This window comes from Asterias rubens, unplaced genomic scaffold (assembly GCF_902459465.1).
Source record: "Asterias rubens unplaced genomic scaffold, eAstRub1.3, whole genome shotgun sequence".
NCBI classification, from domain to species: Eukaryota; Metazoa; Echinodermata; class Asteroidea; order Forcipulatida; family Asteriidae; genus Asterias; species Asterias rubens.
In genome coordinates, this window is record NW_022985695.1 from 311,729 (window position 1) to 327,208 (window position 15,480).

At 37.7% G+C, this 15,480-nt stretch overlaps 2 protein-coding genes across 3 annotated transcripts in view; one reads left to right on the forward strand and one right to left on the reverse strand.

Annotated features, from left to right (window-relative positions):
• Window positions 1-8,436, forward strand: part of LOC117305681 — a 59,792-nt gene extending 51,356 nt beyond the window's left edge. For both annotated transcript variants that reach the window (XM_033790541.1, XM_033790543.1), the window contains exons 7-10: window positions 412-565; window positions 2,054-2,151; window positions 3,154-3,328; window positions 3,780-8,436. In XM_033790541.1, coding sequence (XP_033646432.1) covers window positions 412-565; window positions 2,054-2,151; window positions 3,154-3,328; window positions 3,780-4,079 — 727 coding nt within the window. In that variant the 3' untranslated portion in view covers window positions 4,080-8,436. The remainder of the gene's footprint in view (window positions 1-411; window positions 566-2,053; window positions 2,152-3,153; window positions 3,329-3,779) is intronic.
• Window positions 8,437-13,085: 4,649 nt separating this feature from the next.
• Window positions 13,086-15,464, reverse strand: LOC117305680 (deoxycytidylate deaminase-like). The gene is made up of 2 exons (XM_033790540.1): window positions 15,259-15,464; window positions 13,086-13,850 (listed from the first exon to the last, which is right to left on the reverse strand). The coding sequence occupies exons 1-2, from the start codon at window positions 15,456-15,458 to the stop codon at window positions 13,754-13,756; spliced, it is 297 nt and encodes a 98-aa protein (XP_033646431.1). The 5' UTR covers window positions 15,459-15,464; the 3' UTR covers window positions 13,086-13,753.
• Between the last annotated feature and the right edge of the window lie 16 nt (window positions 15,465-15,480).

The following is a 15,480-nucleotide window of genomic DNA, read 5'->3' on the forward strand; positions in this document are numbered from 1 at the left end:
AATTGAAAAAGGAGATAAATGTTCTAGTTTCAAGAAACTCTTTTTCAGATGGAATTAGATTTGTACTGTTATTATTATGGTTATTTTATTCGGCATTAAAATCCATTATACTGAAAAGTACATAACAATGAAACTGATAGCCTAAAAACGGCTTATTTAAAAAAAATTAAATAAATTACACAATGAAAAGTCAAAAAGTGGGCAATGGAAATTAAAATTTAGATATCAATTATAACCATTTCGTCCAAGACAAGATGAAGACGCATCAACAAAATGTAGGTAAATTAGTCTTTGAGAAAAAAATATCTGTTGTTTTTGTTGCTCCAACCTTATGAAATGTACAGCATCAATATTTCCTTGTTTCCTCTCAATTTAAGTTCAAAGATAAATCTTATTTTCTTTTGTCTACAGGTCAGAGTGTGATGTGAAGTCATTGACCCATGCCTTGTCTAGTTCCCTGTATCTTCAAATATCCCCTGCCAAGGCGTTGCTGCTTACCAGAGCTAAAGGCATGACAGGCAGCGACATGGTGCATGGTGATAGTGCAGAACTAAGAAAAACTAAGGTAGGTACTGAGCGAGTAGCTTAAAGGCACTGGACGCTATTGGTAATTACTCAAAATAATTGTTAGCATAAAAACTTACTTGGTAACATAGTTTAAAACCTTGTTAGAACTGGCTCCCTCTGAAGTAACCTAGTTTTCGAGAAAGAAGTAGCATTCCATTAAAATATTTCAATTTGATTTTGAGACCTCAGAATTAGATTTTGAGGTCCCAAAATCAAGCATCTAAAAACACACAACTTCTTGCGACAAGGGTGTTTTTATTATCTTGCAACTTCGACGACCAATTGAGTCCAAACTTTCACAGATTTGTTATTTGTGCATATGTTGAGATACACCAAGTGAGAAGACGGGTCTCTGACAATTACCAATAGTGTCCAGTGTCTTTAAGAAATTAAAATGATAAGCAATATTATCAACGGAAAACCAGTGATAAGCAGTAGATGTATGCCATTTTGGCTGGTAGCCTGTTTGTGTTAAGCAAAAAGATATTATAAGAATATAGGAAGATACTAGATTCAGCATCAGAGGATTTTTGTCAATGTTTTTTGTCAGTCACAATTTTCAAATTTGGCTTACCACAATAAGGTTACCAGCCAGACTACCATGTCACATGTACAATTCGTGACTGGTATCCTGTCAATTTCTGCTTGAAACAGACAATTGTTCAGCATTATTGTCTGCTTGAGCAGCTCTATAAAATCGAGCCCTGGTAAGAGAACAAATGGTTAATTTTCTTGTTGATCACCACTGGTAATTGTTTCCGCTTTCCACATTGTTGTACTGACTGACACGGTAACCCTTCATCAGCCATGCTCGATAATGAGTTTCCTGTCGTGCTTTTATCTTTGTCTGTAGTTTTTGTTTGTCACCTGAACTTGACTGTGGAATGCCATGTCAAGGTCATGGCGGTCGGATCTATTGACAATAGGTGACATTGGACAAGTTTGGAATGTCATGTTTGGTTTATTGAAAAATACGATGAGTAAGAATGGTTGACGTCAATCTGTGTTTAGATAGTGATGCCCCCCCCCCCCCAACTTTAAAAAGGGGTGGGTCTTGGTTTAAAATTAAGGAATATACAACATGACAATTTAAGGGAAAACAAATTACTGTAACACTGGATACTTAAACTATATATTTGGCTTACATTTCAGATTATCAAGAAAAGGGAATTGGCTGCAATTCCGAATTATTTAATATAAAGTCTAGTTGTCTCCATAGCTAGACTGCTTTTGATTTTCCATGTGACCAGTGTCATATTTTGCCTGCCAGAAATTGCCTGGCAATGTACACAGCCATAAGAGAATACTCTGAAATCTGTGTTTTCCGAGACCTGCTAAAGTGTTTTGGGGGTTTTGTAATAGTTTTGATAAGTACAAGCAATGAGTCAAGGGCTTTAATTCAGTTTCACATTGGGTCCTTGAATGATTTAGTTGTTTATCCGGCGTTATTTATGAACATCCTTTTCCTTTCTGTTTTTGATTGTAGGAGGAACTGATTGGCAGAATCGACAGGAAAGTGTCGGAGCTAAGCAAAGAGAAGTTTGAGCTACAGGAAGAAATCAACACCCTTGAGGACTTAGGCAGGTTAGTGTGTGTCAAGTTCATTCTGTGTTTATCATTGAATAGAGAGGTTACACCAGTATGCACATATTGACTGGCAATGAGGTAACTAGTGTACGTCTAAGGGACTTGAGTGACCAGAAGAGCGACCTATTTCCCGAGGCCCCTCTTCTGGTCACTCATAGGAAAATTTAGGCCGCCCTGCCAAAAAATTGGCTTCCCTGCTAAAATGATTTGTCGCCCTGCCCCAAAAAGGACAAAGAGACTATTTTTAGACTGCATTTAATAAGATTAAACGAGTACTTGACAAGCCAAAACCGACTTCAAAACTACAGCATCAGAAATGCGATCAAAAACACACGGCCACATGGTTCGTATGCCGAGTGCATCAACCAACCATGCACACACACCACGCACACCGTCGCCGTCGCCGCTAGAATGGAAATACCCACTGCATGCGTGCTCAGTACATAAACAGTCTGCACGCTGTGATTGGCTGTTGATAGACTCCAACACTATACGCACATTCACAAAGTGAGAATTGACACACAGTGTGCCGCACGCATGTACAGAATGGTACAATGTACAGCCTCAAAGTTTTTAAAATAAGGTTGTTCCGACCGAAATGGATCAGGGGTTAATACATTATTTTAAGAAAATGGTTTTCTCAAACATTTGTTGCTTTAACGTCCGCTGACGTCATATCAAAATGATTTTGATTACGTCATATTGACGGGCGCCATTTTGATTATGTTATGCCGCCCTCCTAAAAAAAAAACTGTGGAGAACACTGAGAAGAAATGTTCAGTTTAAGGTTGTGAGAGAGAAACCCCAAATTGGGAACACCCACTTATTGAGTAGGGACTGAAAACCCAATCCATATGCAAGGCTCTGGTCTGAGGATGGGATTCAAACCAGGGTCCACAGAGTTGAAAGGCGGGGAAAGAAACCACTGAGCCAAAAACTCCCTCTATGCAAAGTTTTTATACATTTCTCATTGTGTTATTTCTTGGTTTTGTTCTACAGACAAGTAACGGATAACGTGAAGAAATCGTGCAAAGCTAGCTCACTTGATAAATACCTGATGTACGTTGGAGACGCCGATAGAGTCACTAAGCTACTCCTGTCACTCTCAAGACGTCTCACTAAGGTCAACAGTGTCTTGGTTAGTCTAGAAGGAAACGACGACGAAGAACAAAAGGTATGGACAACTTAAAATATCTAAATAAGGTCCTGGGTTCGGAGTAATATGCCTTTGATTGTTTTTTCAGAGAGCTTGGGAAAGTAGCGAGTATTTAGTGCTAATAAACATCAGTGTATATTCGTGTGGGTAAAAATCTAAATTAATATTCTTAATCCCCAATGCAAAATTCTGTCTTTTAAAATCTTTTGTTAGTCGCTCGGCAGCATATTTCACCACGGCACATTGTAAACCATTGTAAAACTATTGTAAATAAAAATCTATCTATCAATTAAAACCATAGTGGATGATATTGAATGGTCAGACAGTAGGAGGGTTGACTGTGTATTGTGTAGATATTGCGCTATTGTGCATGTGCACCCTATTGTTTGTATTAAGCACCAGGGGCACTTTTATGGTTTTGTTGCGCTCTATGAATTTTCATTATTATTTTATTATTATTATTTGACAGGCGGACCTTGAGAAGATGCACAAGGACCTGACCAACAAGTACGAGGACGCAAAGGGGTTAAAGGTCAGCATAGATGAGCGCCACGTCCAGATCAGCAGCATGCTCCAAGATCATCTCAGCACTGAGGAGTATGAAGACTTCTGCCATTTTGTCCCCATGAGGTCACGGCTGAGAATCATGGCGCAGGAGCTGGATGATCGCATCACACTTGGAGAGGAGCAGCTTCAGGCATTGAAGGACAGCATGAAGGATGAGAGGTCAGAGGATGAAAGGTCACTGCTCAGCCTGGACTCGAGCTGATTGGATCTAGTGTTGACGATGTGACTTGTTCTCATACCGGAGGTTATACGTTCATGACGGACAATTACGTTAACTCTAAATTGAGAAACAAGACCAGGCAGGACAACACAATGTATATATACCCCAAGTTGAGGAGAACTTCTATTAGCGTACTGAAGATGGCCCTCCGGCTCAATCTGAAATGTGAATCGGAGATTGAAGTATGAGACCTTACACTCTTACCCTGACAAAGAGGGAAACTTTGCCCCTCAAGGTACCAGACGCGTTGGACGCGATGAGATTTTTTTTACTCATTATGGTGAAACTGAGCTGGCTTGGTTTCGACAACGGACAAGACGGAAAAAATAAAACAGCCACTATGAATATCATTCCAAAGTGCAGTGTTGGGACTTTTGAAACACTACACTGACCAACGATGCTGCCGTTATAATGAGTAGATTATAGCGCCCTCTATAGACATAGCCTCATCGCCTGTGTGGAATACTGCTGCGGGCGGAGACTAAGGATGTAGTTGTCGTGGCGATGTTTGTTTCGCATGCCAACGAGATGTTGTCGATGAAACGACAACGAAAGAATCTGCTGAGACCGCAGTTGGAAGGTTTTTTTAATGTTGTAAAGTGCTTGTAAACCTTGTAGACTGTGTAGATCTTTGAGAATTCAAGTTGGAGAGATTGGCTTTATGCTGAAGTATCGTGACGGCTTTTGTTTTATTTTTTCCAAACCTTTTGATTTTCAAGTTCATTGTCGATGTCGATGTAGCAGTGAAACTCGCTAGGTACTTGTAAGTCTTTTCATGTCCGTGTTTCTTGTTGTTGTTTTTTGTTTTGTTTGTTTGCACATTGTAAACAAGCAGAGTTTGTACATTTGTGAGCCGTGTTTAAAAAAAGTGCCAAGCACTGCTAACATAATGCAAGAAAGTACAGTTAAAGTTCAATAGTACACGTTAACATTTAATTTAACCATATTGCTTAATAATTGCTATCGTATTATAAGAATAATTATTGTGTTTTTTTCTTGTTATTGTCGTTTTCAAGAATCATATTTATGCCATTGTAAAGAAGAGTGAAGGAACTGTTTTGTACGAAACACTCTGATAAGTTAGCAAGGTATAATTGTATAGTGTATAACATTCTTGCTGATATGTTTTTGTGTGTGTATATATATCCTATGTACTGGTGTGATATTTCCTTGTGGCATAGTTTCTTCCGTTCGCTGTCACTGTACGAGACAGTTTTTGATGGCATTATTGTAAACAGGGTGTAGCTGTGTGCATTCTAGTATGAGATCATTCCGTACATCACTGGCTCTGTGTCTCTTGTTTGCCCCCCCCCCCCAACCCTCAACCCAAATTTCCTACCCCTCCCCACCCCTCCCCTGCCCAACCATTACATTAGCCTCAATATAGATTTAGGACCATTTCTTTGATTACAAATTGTTCTAAAACTTGCAGTTTTTTCCTTTCAACAAAAAAAAACCCTGTGAAGTACAAACTTGTTGTCAGCTCTAATAACCATTTGTATTAATGGGGAAATTGCACACACAACTTAAGTATAAATTCATGCAATGTTTTTAGTCATGAATATTCATAAAATGGCTCGCCAATGAATGATGGGTCTTCTGAATGCAAACCATTACATTTCTTCGTTTCTTCATGTTTAATCATGTTACTCATGTTTATTTGTGGCTACTCTTGTTTATTTATGAAGCTATTACATTTGTGTGTCTGGCTTCCAGAAAGGCTGAAAAAAAAATGTCTGCCAATTTTTATACAAAATCATGGAATTGTCCAATCTTGTGTGAGAAAATTTAGAATGAGTTATTGCACTTAGATCAGTATTCTTTTTCATAATGGAAGCTTGATGTAGTCCAAATATTTAACAAGTAATTTATTCTCAGTACCACTTAAAGGTATTACCAAAGATTAAGCCAATATCTTTTTAATATGAACCCTTGATTAATAACGCTAACTATTTTTGGATAAAAAAGGTAAAATTTTGAAAATTGGTAAATATTTGATCAAAATTTTCATGTGTGATTGTAAATAAGATTTTTTTAAAACAATTTTGTCAGTGATTTTAAAAAGAGGCATGTGGGGTGCTTTGAAAAGTGAAATAGTTCATACTGATTTAATTTAGCTTTTTTAAACAAAAGAGTGAGCGAAAAAAAGAAGACTTGTTTTCCAGAATTTGGTAACCATGCAGCCTTTTCGAAACCTCGGCTTGTACTTGGCTTCAGGCTTCGTCTTAAGCTCGAACCACTGTGCAAAGTGTACGCTGCTCCCACATTTACGAGGTTTGGAAAATGCCCATGGAATCACTTTGGGTGCTCTTGCCATTAAGCCAGCTATAGTTAAATCAGTGGGAGTCTGTCAACCAACGTCTCTCACTTAGTTTTGAGTTAACGGTTTACTGTATTTAAATATTAAGTTTCTTTTAATGTGGCCGTTTACTTTATCAAGCAGTACTCAAAATAACTGAAAACAGCGGGTGTGGCGCTGAAGTGTGTCATGCTGTGTCCAAGCATGCGACTTCGGCTACAGCTACGGCTAGATCAGTGCATCTACCAGTCTTGAAAAATAGGCAGACGCACGCGATCTAGCCGTAGCTGTAGCCGAAGTCGCCGTTTCTTACACGGCCTTAGTCAAAGTTTCAATGTTTTTTGGCCTGTTTTTTTTTGAGGGGGGAGGGACAACTAAACTGAGATAAGATCAGAAAATATCTGAACTTGAATAATTCAGAAGCTGCCGGATGACAAGTTGAAGTTTAGAGCCTTATCGTATCTGGTCAGTGTGTAATAGTGCGGCGAAAAAGAAAACCAAAATGCTGATCTACACAAAAAACTTTTTTGTTTTAATTTTTTTTGTTTATTTGATAGATCTATGGTGAACCTTCTCTTCTTTTTAACAATCCATAGCGACATGGGGATTCCAGGTTGCCTTGGTGAAATAATTTATTAAGTGCCAAATTTCATTTCAAAGCCTCACATTTTATTGGAAATATTTCCTCTCGTCAGACGTAGTGTCCACCAGAGTGAAACCATTTCGAGAAAATTTTTTGGTTTTGGAAAATCTATAAAATTAGAGTGAATTCTCTTGCTAGGTTAAACATGACAACAGTTAATGGCTTCAGTAGATAACAATACAAGTATATCAGATTCGGTGATTGGTGTAAACTACAATATTTTTTAGAAATACTAAAAAATCAAGTCACCATGAACAATACTGCTCTTTAATATGGTGCAATAGCTTTTTATCCCTATTTTTTACTCTTTTTTAAATTTCATGTTAAAGCTGTTGAGGATTTTCAGTGGGAAATTTTCTTTAGACTCTGTCAATAAGCAAAAGGCTTGAAGATTTAGGGAGTCAGCCTTGTTTAAAAACTACCATCATCTGTTGATGTTTTGTTTTTGTTTTTTTCCGGTGTCTCCAATTTGTGTGTAGTTCAAGATTCTTAAAGTTGTGTTAAAAAAAGACTTCTTTTTAGGTAACTTTATTGTATGCACTCATTTGTAGTGAGCAAGTGTCAATCGGAGACTTTTTGAACACTAGGTGGCAGCAGACTTACCAGGAAAATCCATTGTTTTAAAGTAATGTGCGCATGCTCAGAACTATGTAAACAATGAAAAGTTACCTGGTAAGTCTGCTGCCACCTTGCATTCCAAAGTCTCCTATTGAGAGGTTAACTCACATTATTATCATAAAGCCTATTTATAAGAATTTGTTTGTACATTAAAAATAATGAAAACTAGAAAATACAAACTATGCTTAACTAGTTTTTTTCTCTTCTTTTTGTGCTTATGGTAAGATTTTCAGCCGCTTTGGGAACTACTTTTTTATTCCAAAGTCTGCATAATATCTTCCCCGAACTGTATATTTTGTGAATAGGAAGAGAGAAAAAAAAACACTTATGAAGTGAAAATAATAAACGGTTTAAATTTTTTAAATAGTCAGTTTTTCAAAGTGTAATTCACAGAGTTAAACCAGCTTGGAATTGGGCGTTTCGGGGCTTTTTGCAGTTGGTCGTACAACACTTAGCTTGTTGTATTGTACATAGTCCCTTTTCAAATTTTCAGCTTTGGATTTGGCTTCCGGCTCCGTTCTCTTGTCTGAAGCTTTGAGCACGTATGTAAAGCACGCGCAGTTGTCAAAACAACTACGGGGCTAAGCTAGCCTAAGCCGAATCTGGAGCTGAAGCCATGGTTTCGAAAAGGGCCATCATCCCATTGTGTTGAGTAACAAAATGACCCTCAGGGGATCGGTATTTTGTTGGTTTCAGACGCTGTTCGGATTTGGCGGGACGTACCTATATAGACGTGTTTGGAGTTAACAATAAAATGGATACAGAGCTTAAAAAGTTTATCAATTGCGATTTTTTGGTTTATTATCTGTTGTTTTTAATGATTCCTATTATGCAAAGTAAGCTTAAAGCAACTCTTGGTAAGGGGCTACACAAAGAAAATATTTAAGATGAAAATAACTCTGGGGAGTTTAATGTGGGAATTGATATTCCTCTTTAAAAACAGTCTAAATTGTAGGAACAAGGGAAACATGCACCAGGCAGGGAGTTACGAAGAACAATTGCTGGAAATTAGTAAAACAATTGAAAATGTAAGTCAAAATCCCAACATTTGAAAACTTATAATGGTGTTATCATGACACCAATGACTGATTGAGCTTGAACTTTGACATAATGGGTAACAGAGAGTGTAGGTATAAATTTTACTTTAAAATACACAATTATAGCCTTGTGTATTTATGAAACTTTAATCAAACTTTACCCTAAAATGCACAAGGCTTTAGTTTTGTGCATTTATCAAACTTTACCCTAAAATGCACAAGGCTTTAGTTTTGTGCATTTATCAAACTTTACCCTAAAATGCACAAGGCTTGTGTGTATATCAATGTTTACCATAAAATGCACAAGGCTTGTGTATTTATCAATGTTTACCATAAAATGCACAAGGCTATATATATAGCCTTGTGTATTTATCAAATTTTACCCTAAAATGCACAAAGCTGCAGCCTTGTGTATTTATCAAATACTACCCTAAAATGCACAAGGCTTGTGAATTTATAAATTTTAACCTTAAAATGCACAAGGCTTGTGTATTGATCAAACTTTACCCTAAAATGCACAAGGCTTGTGTATTTATATCAATTTGTATCAAAAAAATGCACAATGCTATAGCCTTGTGTATTGATCAAATTTAACCCTAAAATGCACGTTGCCATCTTGGATTTAGTCTTGATACAATAAACATCGTACTGGTACTCTCAGTCAGAGTCTCTTACCTATTACTACAGCTTTAGCCTTGTGTATTTATCAAACTTTACCCTAAAATCACAAGGCTTTAGTTTTGTGCATTTATCAAATTTAACCCTAAAATGCACAAGGCTTGTGTATTTATCAAATTTTACCTTAAAATGCACAAGGCTTTAGTTTTGTGCATTTATCAAACTTTACCTTAAAATGCACAAGGCTTGTGTATTTATCAATTTTTACCATAAAATGCACAAGGCTATATATAGCCTTGTGTATTTATCAAATTTTACCCTAAAATGCACAAAGCTGCAGCCTTGTGTATTTATCAAATACTACCCTAAAATGCACAAGGCTTGTGAATTTATCAATTTTAACCTTAAAATGCACAAGGCTTGTGTATTTATCAAACTTTACCCTAAAATGCAAAGGGCCTTGTCTATTTATCAAACTTTACCCTAAAATGCACAAGGCTTTTAGCCTTTTGTATTTATCAAATTTTACCCTAAAATGCACAATTGGCTATAGCTTTGTGTATTTTTTACCCTCTGATATGAATGATAATACATTCACAAATACCTCAGACAGTTTCGCTATTCCTATTGGTGGAGAGCGCGTCACGTGTGTGTGTATGACCTTTGTTTATGACCGGTAAAAAGTGTTAATTCATGGGCGTGACACACAACCTTGCACCTGTTCTTACAAAACAGTTTCTTCATTCCTATTGGTCGAGAGCAACGGCTGAAACAGTCATCCTACATCACGCGATACGCGCACATCATTCCCTTAAAAGGAGTTGTTTACCCGAGGTCGACGGGGGCTTTACCATTTCATAGCTGGAGGGGTGTTGTGTTGAAAGAAACAATTATGATTTTTGCATTTATTTAACTTTTTGACCAAAAAGTGATGATGTTTTTGACCGAAAAGGTCTCGGTAAAATTATTAAGAACCAGGCCTCGTTGGGATTAAACCACTAGTTGAAAACCTCTTCACCACACATTGATTCCCTTATTGATCTTAGGTGCATTCCAGTCGTAATTTTAAGAATGTTATTGTCTAGATCCGACCCCCCCCCATTATTTTTTTTCTCGAAATGTTAAAGATGTTGTTTCTAGAAGTGGAAGAGAAATCGTCATACTTCTTGCTGCTGCCTTTTAACATAAATTATAAACAATAAATGATTATTCAAACAATGCAGACAATTTTTATAAATAGTCTTATTATGTTTTTTTTTATTATACAAAAACCTCTTAAATTTCTTCAAAATGTAATTAAACACTATTGGAAGAACTGGAAGTATACATGAACACTATTAGTAACAGGTAATAGACCACCAGGGAAACTGACTGGGTAAATTTTAAACAATTGTAGGTTGAAAATCAACAACAGCGCCGTGAGCACTTTTATGGATATGTGTGCTTTGTAAGTTTTCATTATTCGTATTATTATTAACATTTTTCTTAAGCGGGTTTTGAGCATCGGACCTCCAGTTAAACGCTCTACCAGCGCTCTACCAATTGGGCTATCTAGCCCTATGTTGAGCCAGCGCTCTACCAATTGGGCTATCTAGCCCTATGTTGAGCCAGCGCTCTACCAATTGGGCTATCTAGCCCTATGTTGGTGACCAGCGCTCTACCAATTGGGCTATCTAGCCCTATGTTGGCGACCAGCGCTCTACCAATTGGGCTATCTAGCCCTATGTTGGCGACCAGCGCTCTAACAATTGGCTATCTAGCCCTATGTTGGCGACCAGCGCTCTACCAATTGGGCTATCTAGCCCTATGTTGGCGGTCTCCTTGTTTTGTCAGTTTCCCTGAAGCTGATGAAAAAGCCTAGGTTCCAAAAAGGTCCTATAACATGAAACAATACCAAGTGTTTAGGAAACATTGTTTTATGTTTGCAGTAACTCACTTGGGTAATTTCACAGCAAAGTTACGTTGCTAGATAATCCATAAATAATAATAGTGGCTTCTTGTATGGTACTAAAACCCATCGATCATGACGCTCCAAAATTTGGTATTTTGAGCTACTTTCAGATAAAAACAATAATAACTAGTTTTTATATAGCGCTTAATCTGGACGGGTTGTCTCAAACAATTTTTGTTTTGTTTTCCAAGTTTTTATTTTTGCAAGTTTTGAAACACAAGACCCAAAATGTAGCACCGATAAGGGTTTACAGGGTGAAGGCATCATGGATAATGTTAAGTTAGCTGCAATAAGAATGTTTCTATCGGCCCTATTTTTGGTACAAGGCAAAGACAATAAATATTTACAAAAGATTTCTTACACAATAGAGCTACAATAATATTGATAGTCAAACTTTTCCCACACAGGAAGAGGTGACTAGGGGTTAAAGCTCGTTCATACTTCCTGCGAATGCAAATCAAATTTTGACGTCAAAGGCCCTGGCTGTATTCGCACCAAATGTTTCGCAGGAGTTAAGCACAAGTGAACTGGCGCAAATTATTCGTTGCGAATTTGTGACGTCAAAGTTTGTATCACATTGGCAATCGCAGGAATTATGAACCAGGCTTAAGTCAGGGGAATTGGTCCAATGCGTATGAGTATACGCCTCTCTTGATATTTATGCACAATGTCATAATTCTTACCCAAAATGAGGCTATGGGTGCACGTCCCCCATCACTTGCAGTGGGTGCGCCCATCGCCTCGTTTTGAGTTCGCATTGTGACGTACCCCATGCATAAATATTAAGAGAGGCGTATACTTCAGCCCATCCTTCATCAGCACCTCTGGATGAAGTCTTGGCCCAAGACCTGAGTAATCGATGGTGGAGAGTGTACGCTCAGTTGAAATCGTTATAGCATATCCTCTTGTGGAATTATTTGACCAAATTGACTGGCTCGCACGAGGTTCTGAAAAGCAAGTACCTGTCTTTATCCTTGCGGATAAAGTTAGTGCGAGCCAGTCAAGTTGGTTAAATCATATCATAAGAAGGCGTGCTATAACGATTTACAACGGAGCGCCGTACACGATCCACTATCGATTACTGGCGTCTTGGGCCAAGACTGCTCTAGGTGAGGCGCCGGAACCTAGGGATGTTTCAAACAGGCAGTCGGTCAACCATCGATTATCATCCATGTCTACTATAACCACAACTTTCTTGAACTAGTTATTACAAAAAATATATCATACAAAAAGTATAAAATTTATATACTGTTTAACGAAGAAAAATATACAAAATTAGTTTTATCTTCAACTTTTTACCACTCATACAACCCAACTCAAGACCTAAAACTCAAAAAATGAAGCAACAGAAATTCATGGAAAATGAAATTCCAAAAGGTGATGACCTCATGTTTTGACTCAAGCAATTTCTGCCGTTTGGTTTGCTTCGTTGAGGTGTCTACTATGTCTTGTGCAGAGCAGAGCTAGACTCGCGTGTCGTACGCACTACCAAAGAGGGCATCATTGATTGACAACTCTAATGATAGGTGAGCCTTAAAGGATTTGGGTACTTTTTCAAAATGTCCATAGATTTACATTAAACTTACAGGGTTTGAATAATAATAGTGGAAAGCTTCCCTTAAAATATTACTTACTGAAGTGCTGTAGTTTTTGAGAAATGATAAAAAAAATGTCATGAAAATACATTTGTAAATGATTAAAATCATTTTCGTCTCATGAGACGAAATGATTTTCATGACTTTGTTTTACTCATTTCCCAAAAACTACAGCACCTCAGCACGTAATATTTTCAGGAAAGCTTTCTACTATCATTATCTTCAAACTGTATACGTTTAGTGTAAATCTGTGGACATTGTGTTTTTTATCCTACAAAAGTTACATACACCCTTTAATGGAACACCCTATTTATGGTTTGTTCCTTACAGATAACTTGGAAATGTGTAGCCACTCTTTATGTTATAATAACCATAGCTCTTTGATAATGTGATCTTTTTTTCATATGTTAACCTTGACTGACCTTGGTGAACTTTAACCTCTTGAGTTAAGGGACCAATTTCATAGGGTTACTTAATGGTACAAGCAAACTGATAGCAGAAAAATTGCTTAAGCATAGGAGTATTTCGCAAGAAATTTAGGCGCTCAGCTTGCGCGTTCACAATGGGTTTGCATTGTGACACCATTCATTTTGTCATACAATAAGCACTGGAAGGTTAGTATACCTTTTTGTGTGCTTACCGTTAGCAGAGCAATAAAATGGAAACTCGCTCAGTAAGCTTTATGACATAGGGCCCTGTATGCACATACTACTTATGGGGACGTTATTGAGCTGAAAGGAGAAGGTGCTGCATCCGGATCAATCTTATACTACTTATGGGGACGTTATTGAGCTGAAAGGAGAAGGTGCTGCATCCGGATCGATCTTATACTACTTATGGGGACGTTATTGAGCTGAAAGGAGAAGGTGCTGCATCCGGATCGATCTTATACTACTTATGGGGACGTTATTGAGCTGAAAGGAGAAGGTGCTGCATCCGGATCGATCTTATAGAAATCAACAACAATCTTGGGTTGACTTGGAGTGAACTTCCTGTTAATATAAAGTTAAAAAGTCAAGATAAGATTGAATTTATATTATAAACCACAAGGGAAACTGACTGGGTAAATTTGGTAAATGATTTGGGGTTGAGCAAAGAGCTGGAACCCCTGAATAAAAAGATATTGACAAAACAAGGAAACTGCCAGATAGGGCTAGATAATAATAATAATAATATCAAAGTGTTATATAGCGCATGTATCTACCACACAAGGTACTCAAGGCGCTGAGTATAAAAAATTTTTCAGAAAGATAGGTTATTGCAGAGATGAATTCTGAGACCCAATTATTTAGCACCTTATAAGGGTTTTAGAAGGTGCTACGGCGCATACAGCAGCCACAGCCAGGAACACCGCAGTGAATAGTGCTGGGCGAATAGTGAAATTTTGATAATCGGATACCGCTGGCCAACTATCCGAAATTAACCGGATATTCGAATAGTTTTTTTCGCAGCTAGAGGGCGCTATTAAAAAAAAAATTTTTTAAATATTAGTTTTAGACAGTGTCACTCGGTTCATTCATAAAAATAACCGGATCTAATTTAAAGATGGCGATTTGCTTTTTCTTTTGATCGTGATTGACTCTACGTGAAGGAAAACTTTCGTAATCTTTGAACAAATACGTCAGAAATGTCATTGTTTTAAACTCTTCACGGAGGTGAGCATAGTTAAATACTTAATTTATGCTGTTTTATGCTGTCTTAATAGAAGTTTCATAAGGATTCAGACAAAACATTCATATCAGTTGTTCGCCCGACGTCTGCGGATATTCGGATATTAAAAGAATATCCGGTTACTTGGTTGTAATTACAGAACTATCCGGTTTATAAATAGCTATTCGCGCCCTATGCGGATATCCGGTTAAGAAAAAAAAAGGCATTCGCAAAACCTATTCGCCATTAACCAGATATTCGAATAATTCGCCCAGGCCTAGCGGTGAACCCCTTCTCTTTCGATAAGTGTACTGGGTTCTTTTACATGCGTTACACAACACATGGGACCAATGGCTTCACATCCCATCCGAAGGACGAAGCAATGGTAAAGTGTCTTGCTTAAGGACACAAGGGTCACGGCTGGGGATTCGAACCCACACTCTACTGATCAGAAGCACCAGAGTTTGAGACAGCTCAGTTGGTAGAGAGCCAGCACATTATTTCAGTGGCCGTTGATTCAAGTCCCACTCTAGCAAATTTGTCTACCCCAAATCCCAAACCCCAAAACAAGATTGAACTTAGAAACAAAGATGAAAACATCTCAAAGGGTAATTTTTGGGTTCTCGGGATGATAAGACCGCCCACCCCCCCCCCCCCCCCCAATTTAAAACTTAAGCTCTGGGATTAAAACATTATCAATAAATTCTCAATTTATTCTCAATAAATTCTCAAAGAAAATAAAAAACTTACACATATTCGACACCTGCTAGGTCCAGTAGTCTCTTGGACGCTATTGTTGCTGGCTTTGCGTTGTGTTTATCCGATAGATACAAGATTTTCCTGATTCCTGATTGGATAATGAGTTTTGCGCACTCGTTGCAAGGGAAGAGGGCAACGTACATCGTACAATTCTTGACGTCTGAAGAGTTCTTGTTCATGATTGCATTCATTTCAGCATGACAGGACACTATT

Bases quoted from the DNA above. Each gene is read 5' to 3' on its own strand.
- LOC117305680 (XM_033790540.1), bottom strand. From the start codon at position 15,458: ATGAATGCAATCATGAACAAGAACTCTTCAGACGTCAAGAATTGTACG. The intron at 13,851-15,258 runs GTAAGTTTTTTA...TTATATTAACAG, and splicing joins CTAGCAGGTGTCGAATATGT to GAAGTTCACTCCAAGTCAAC.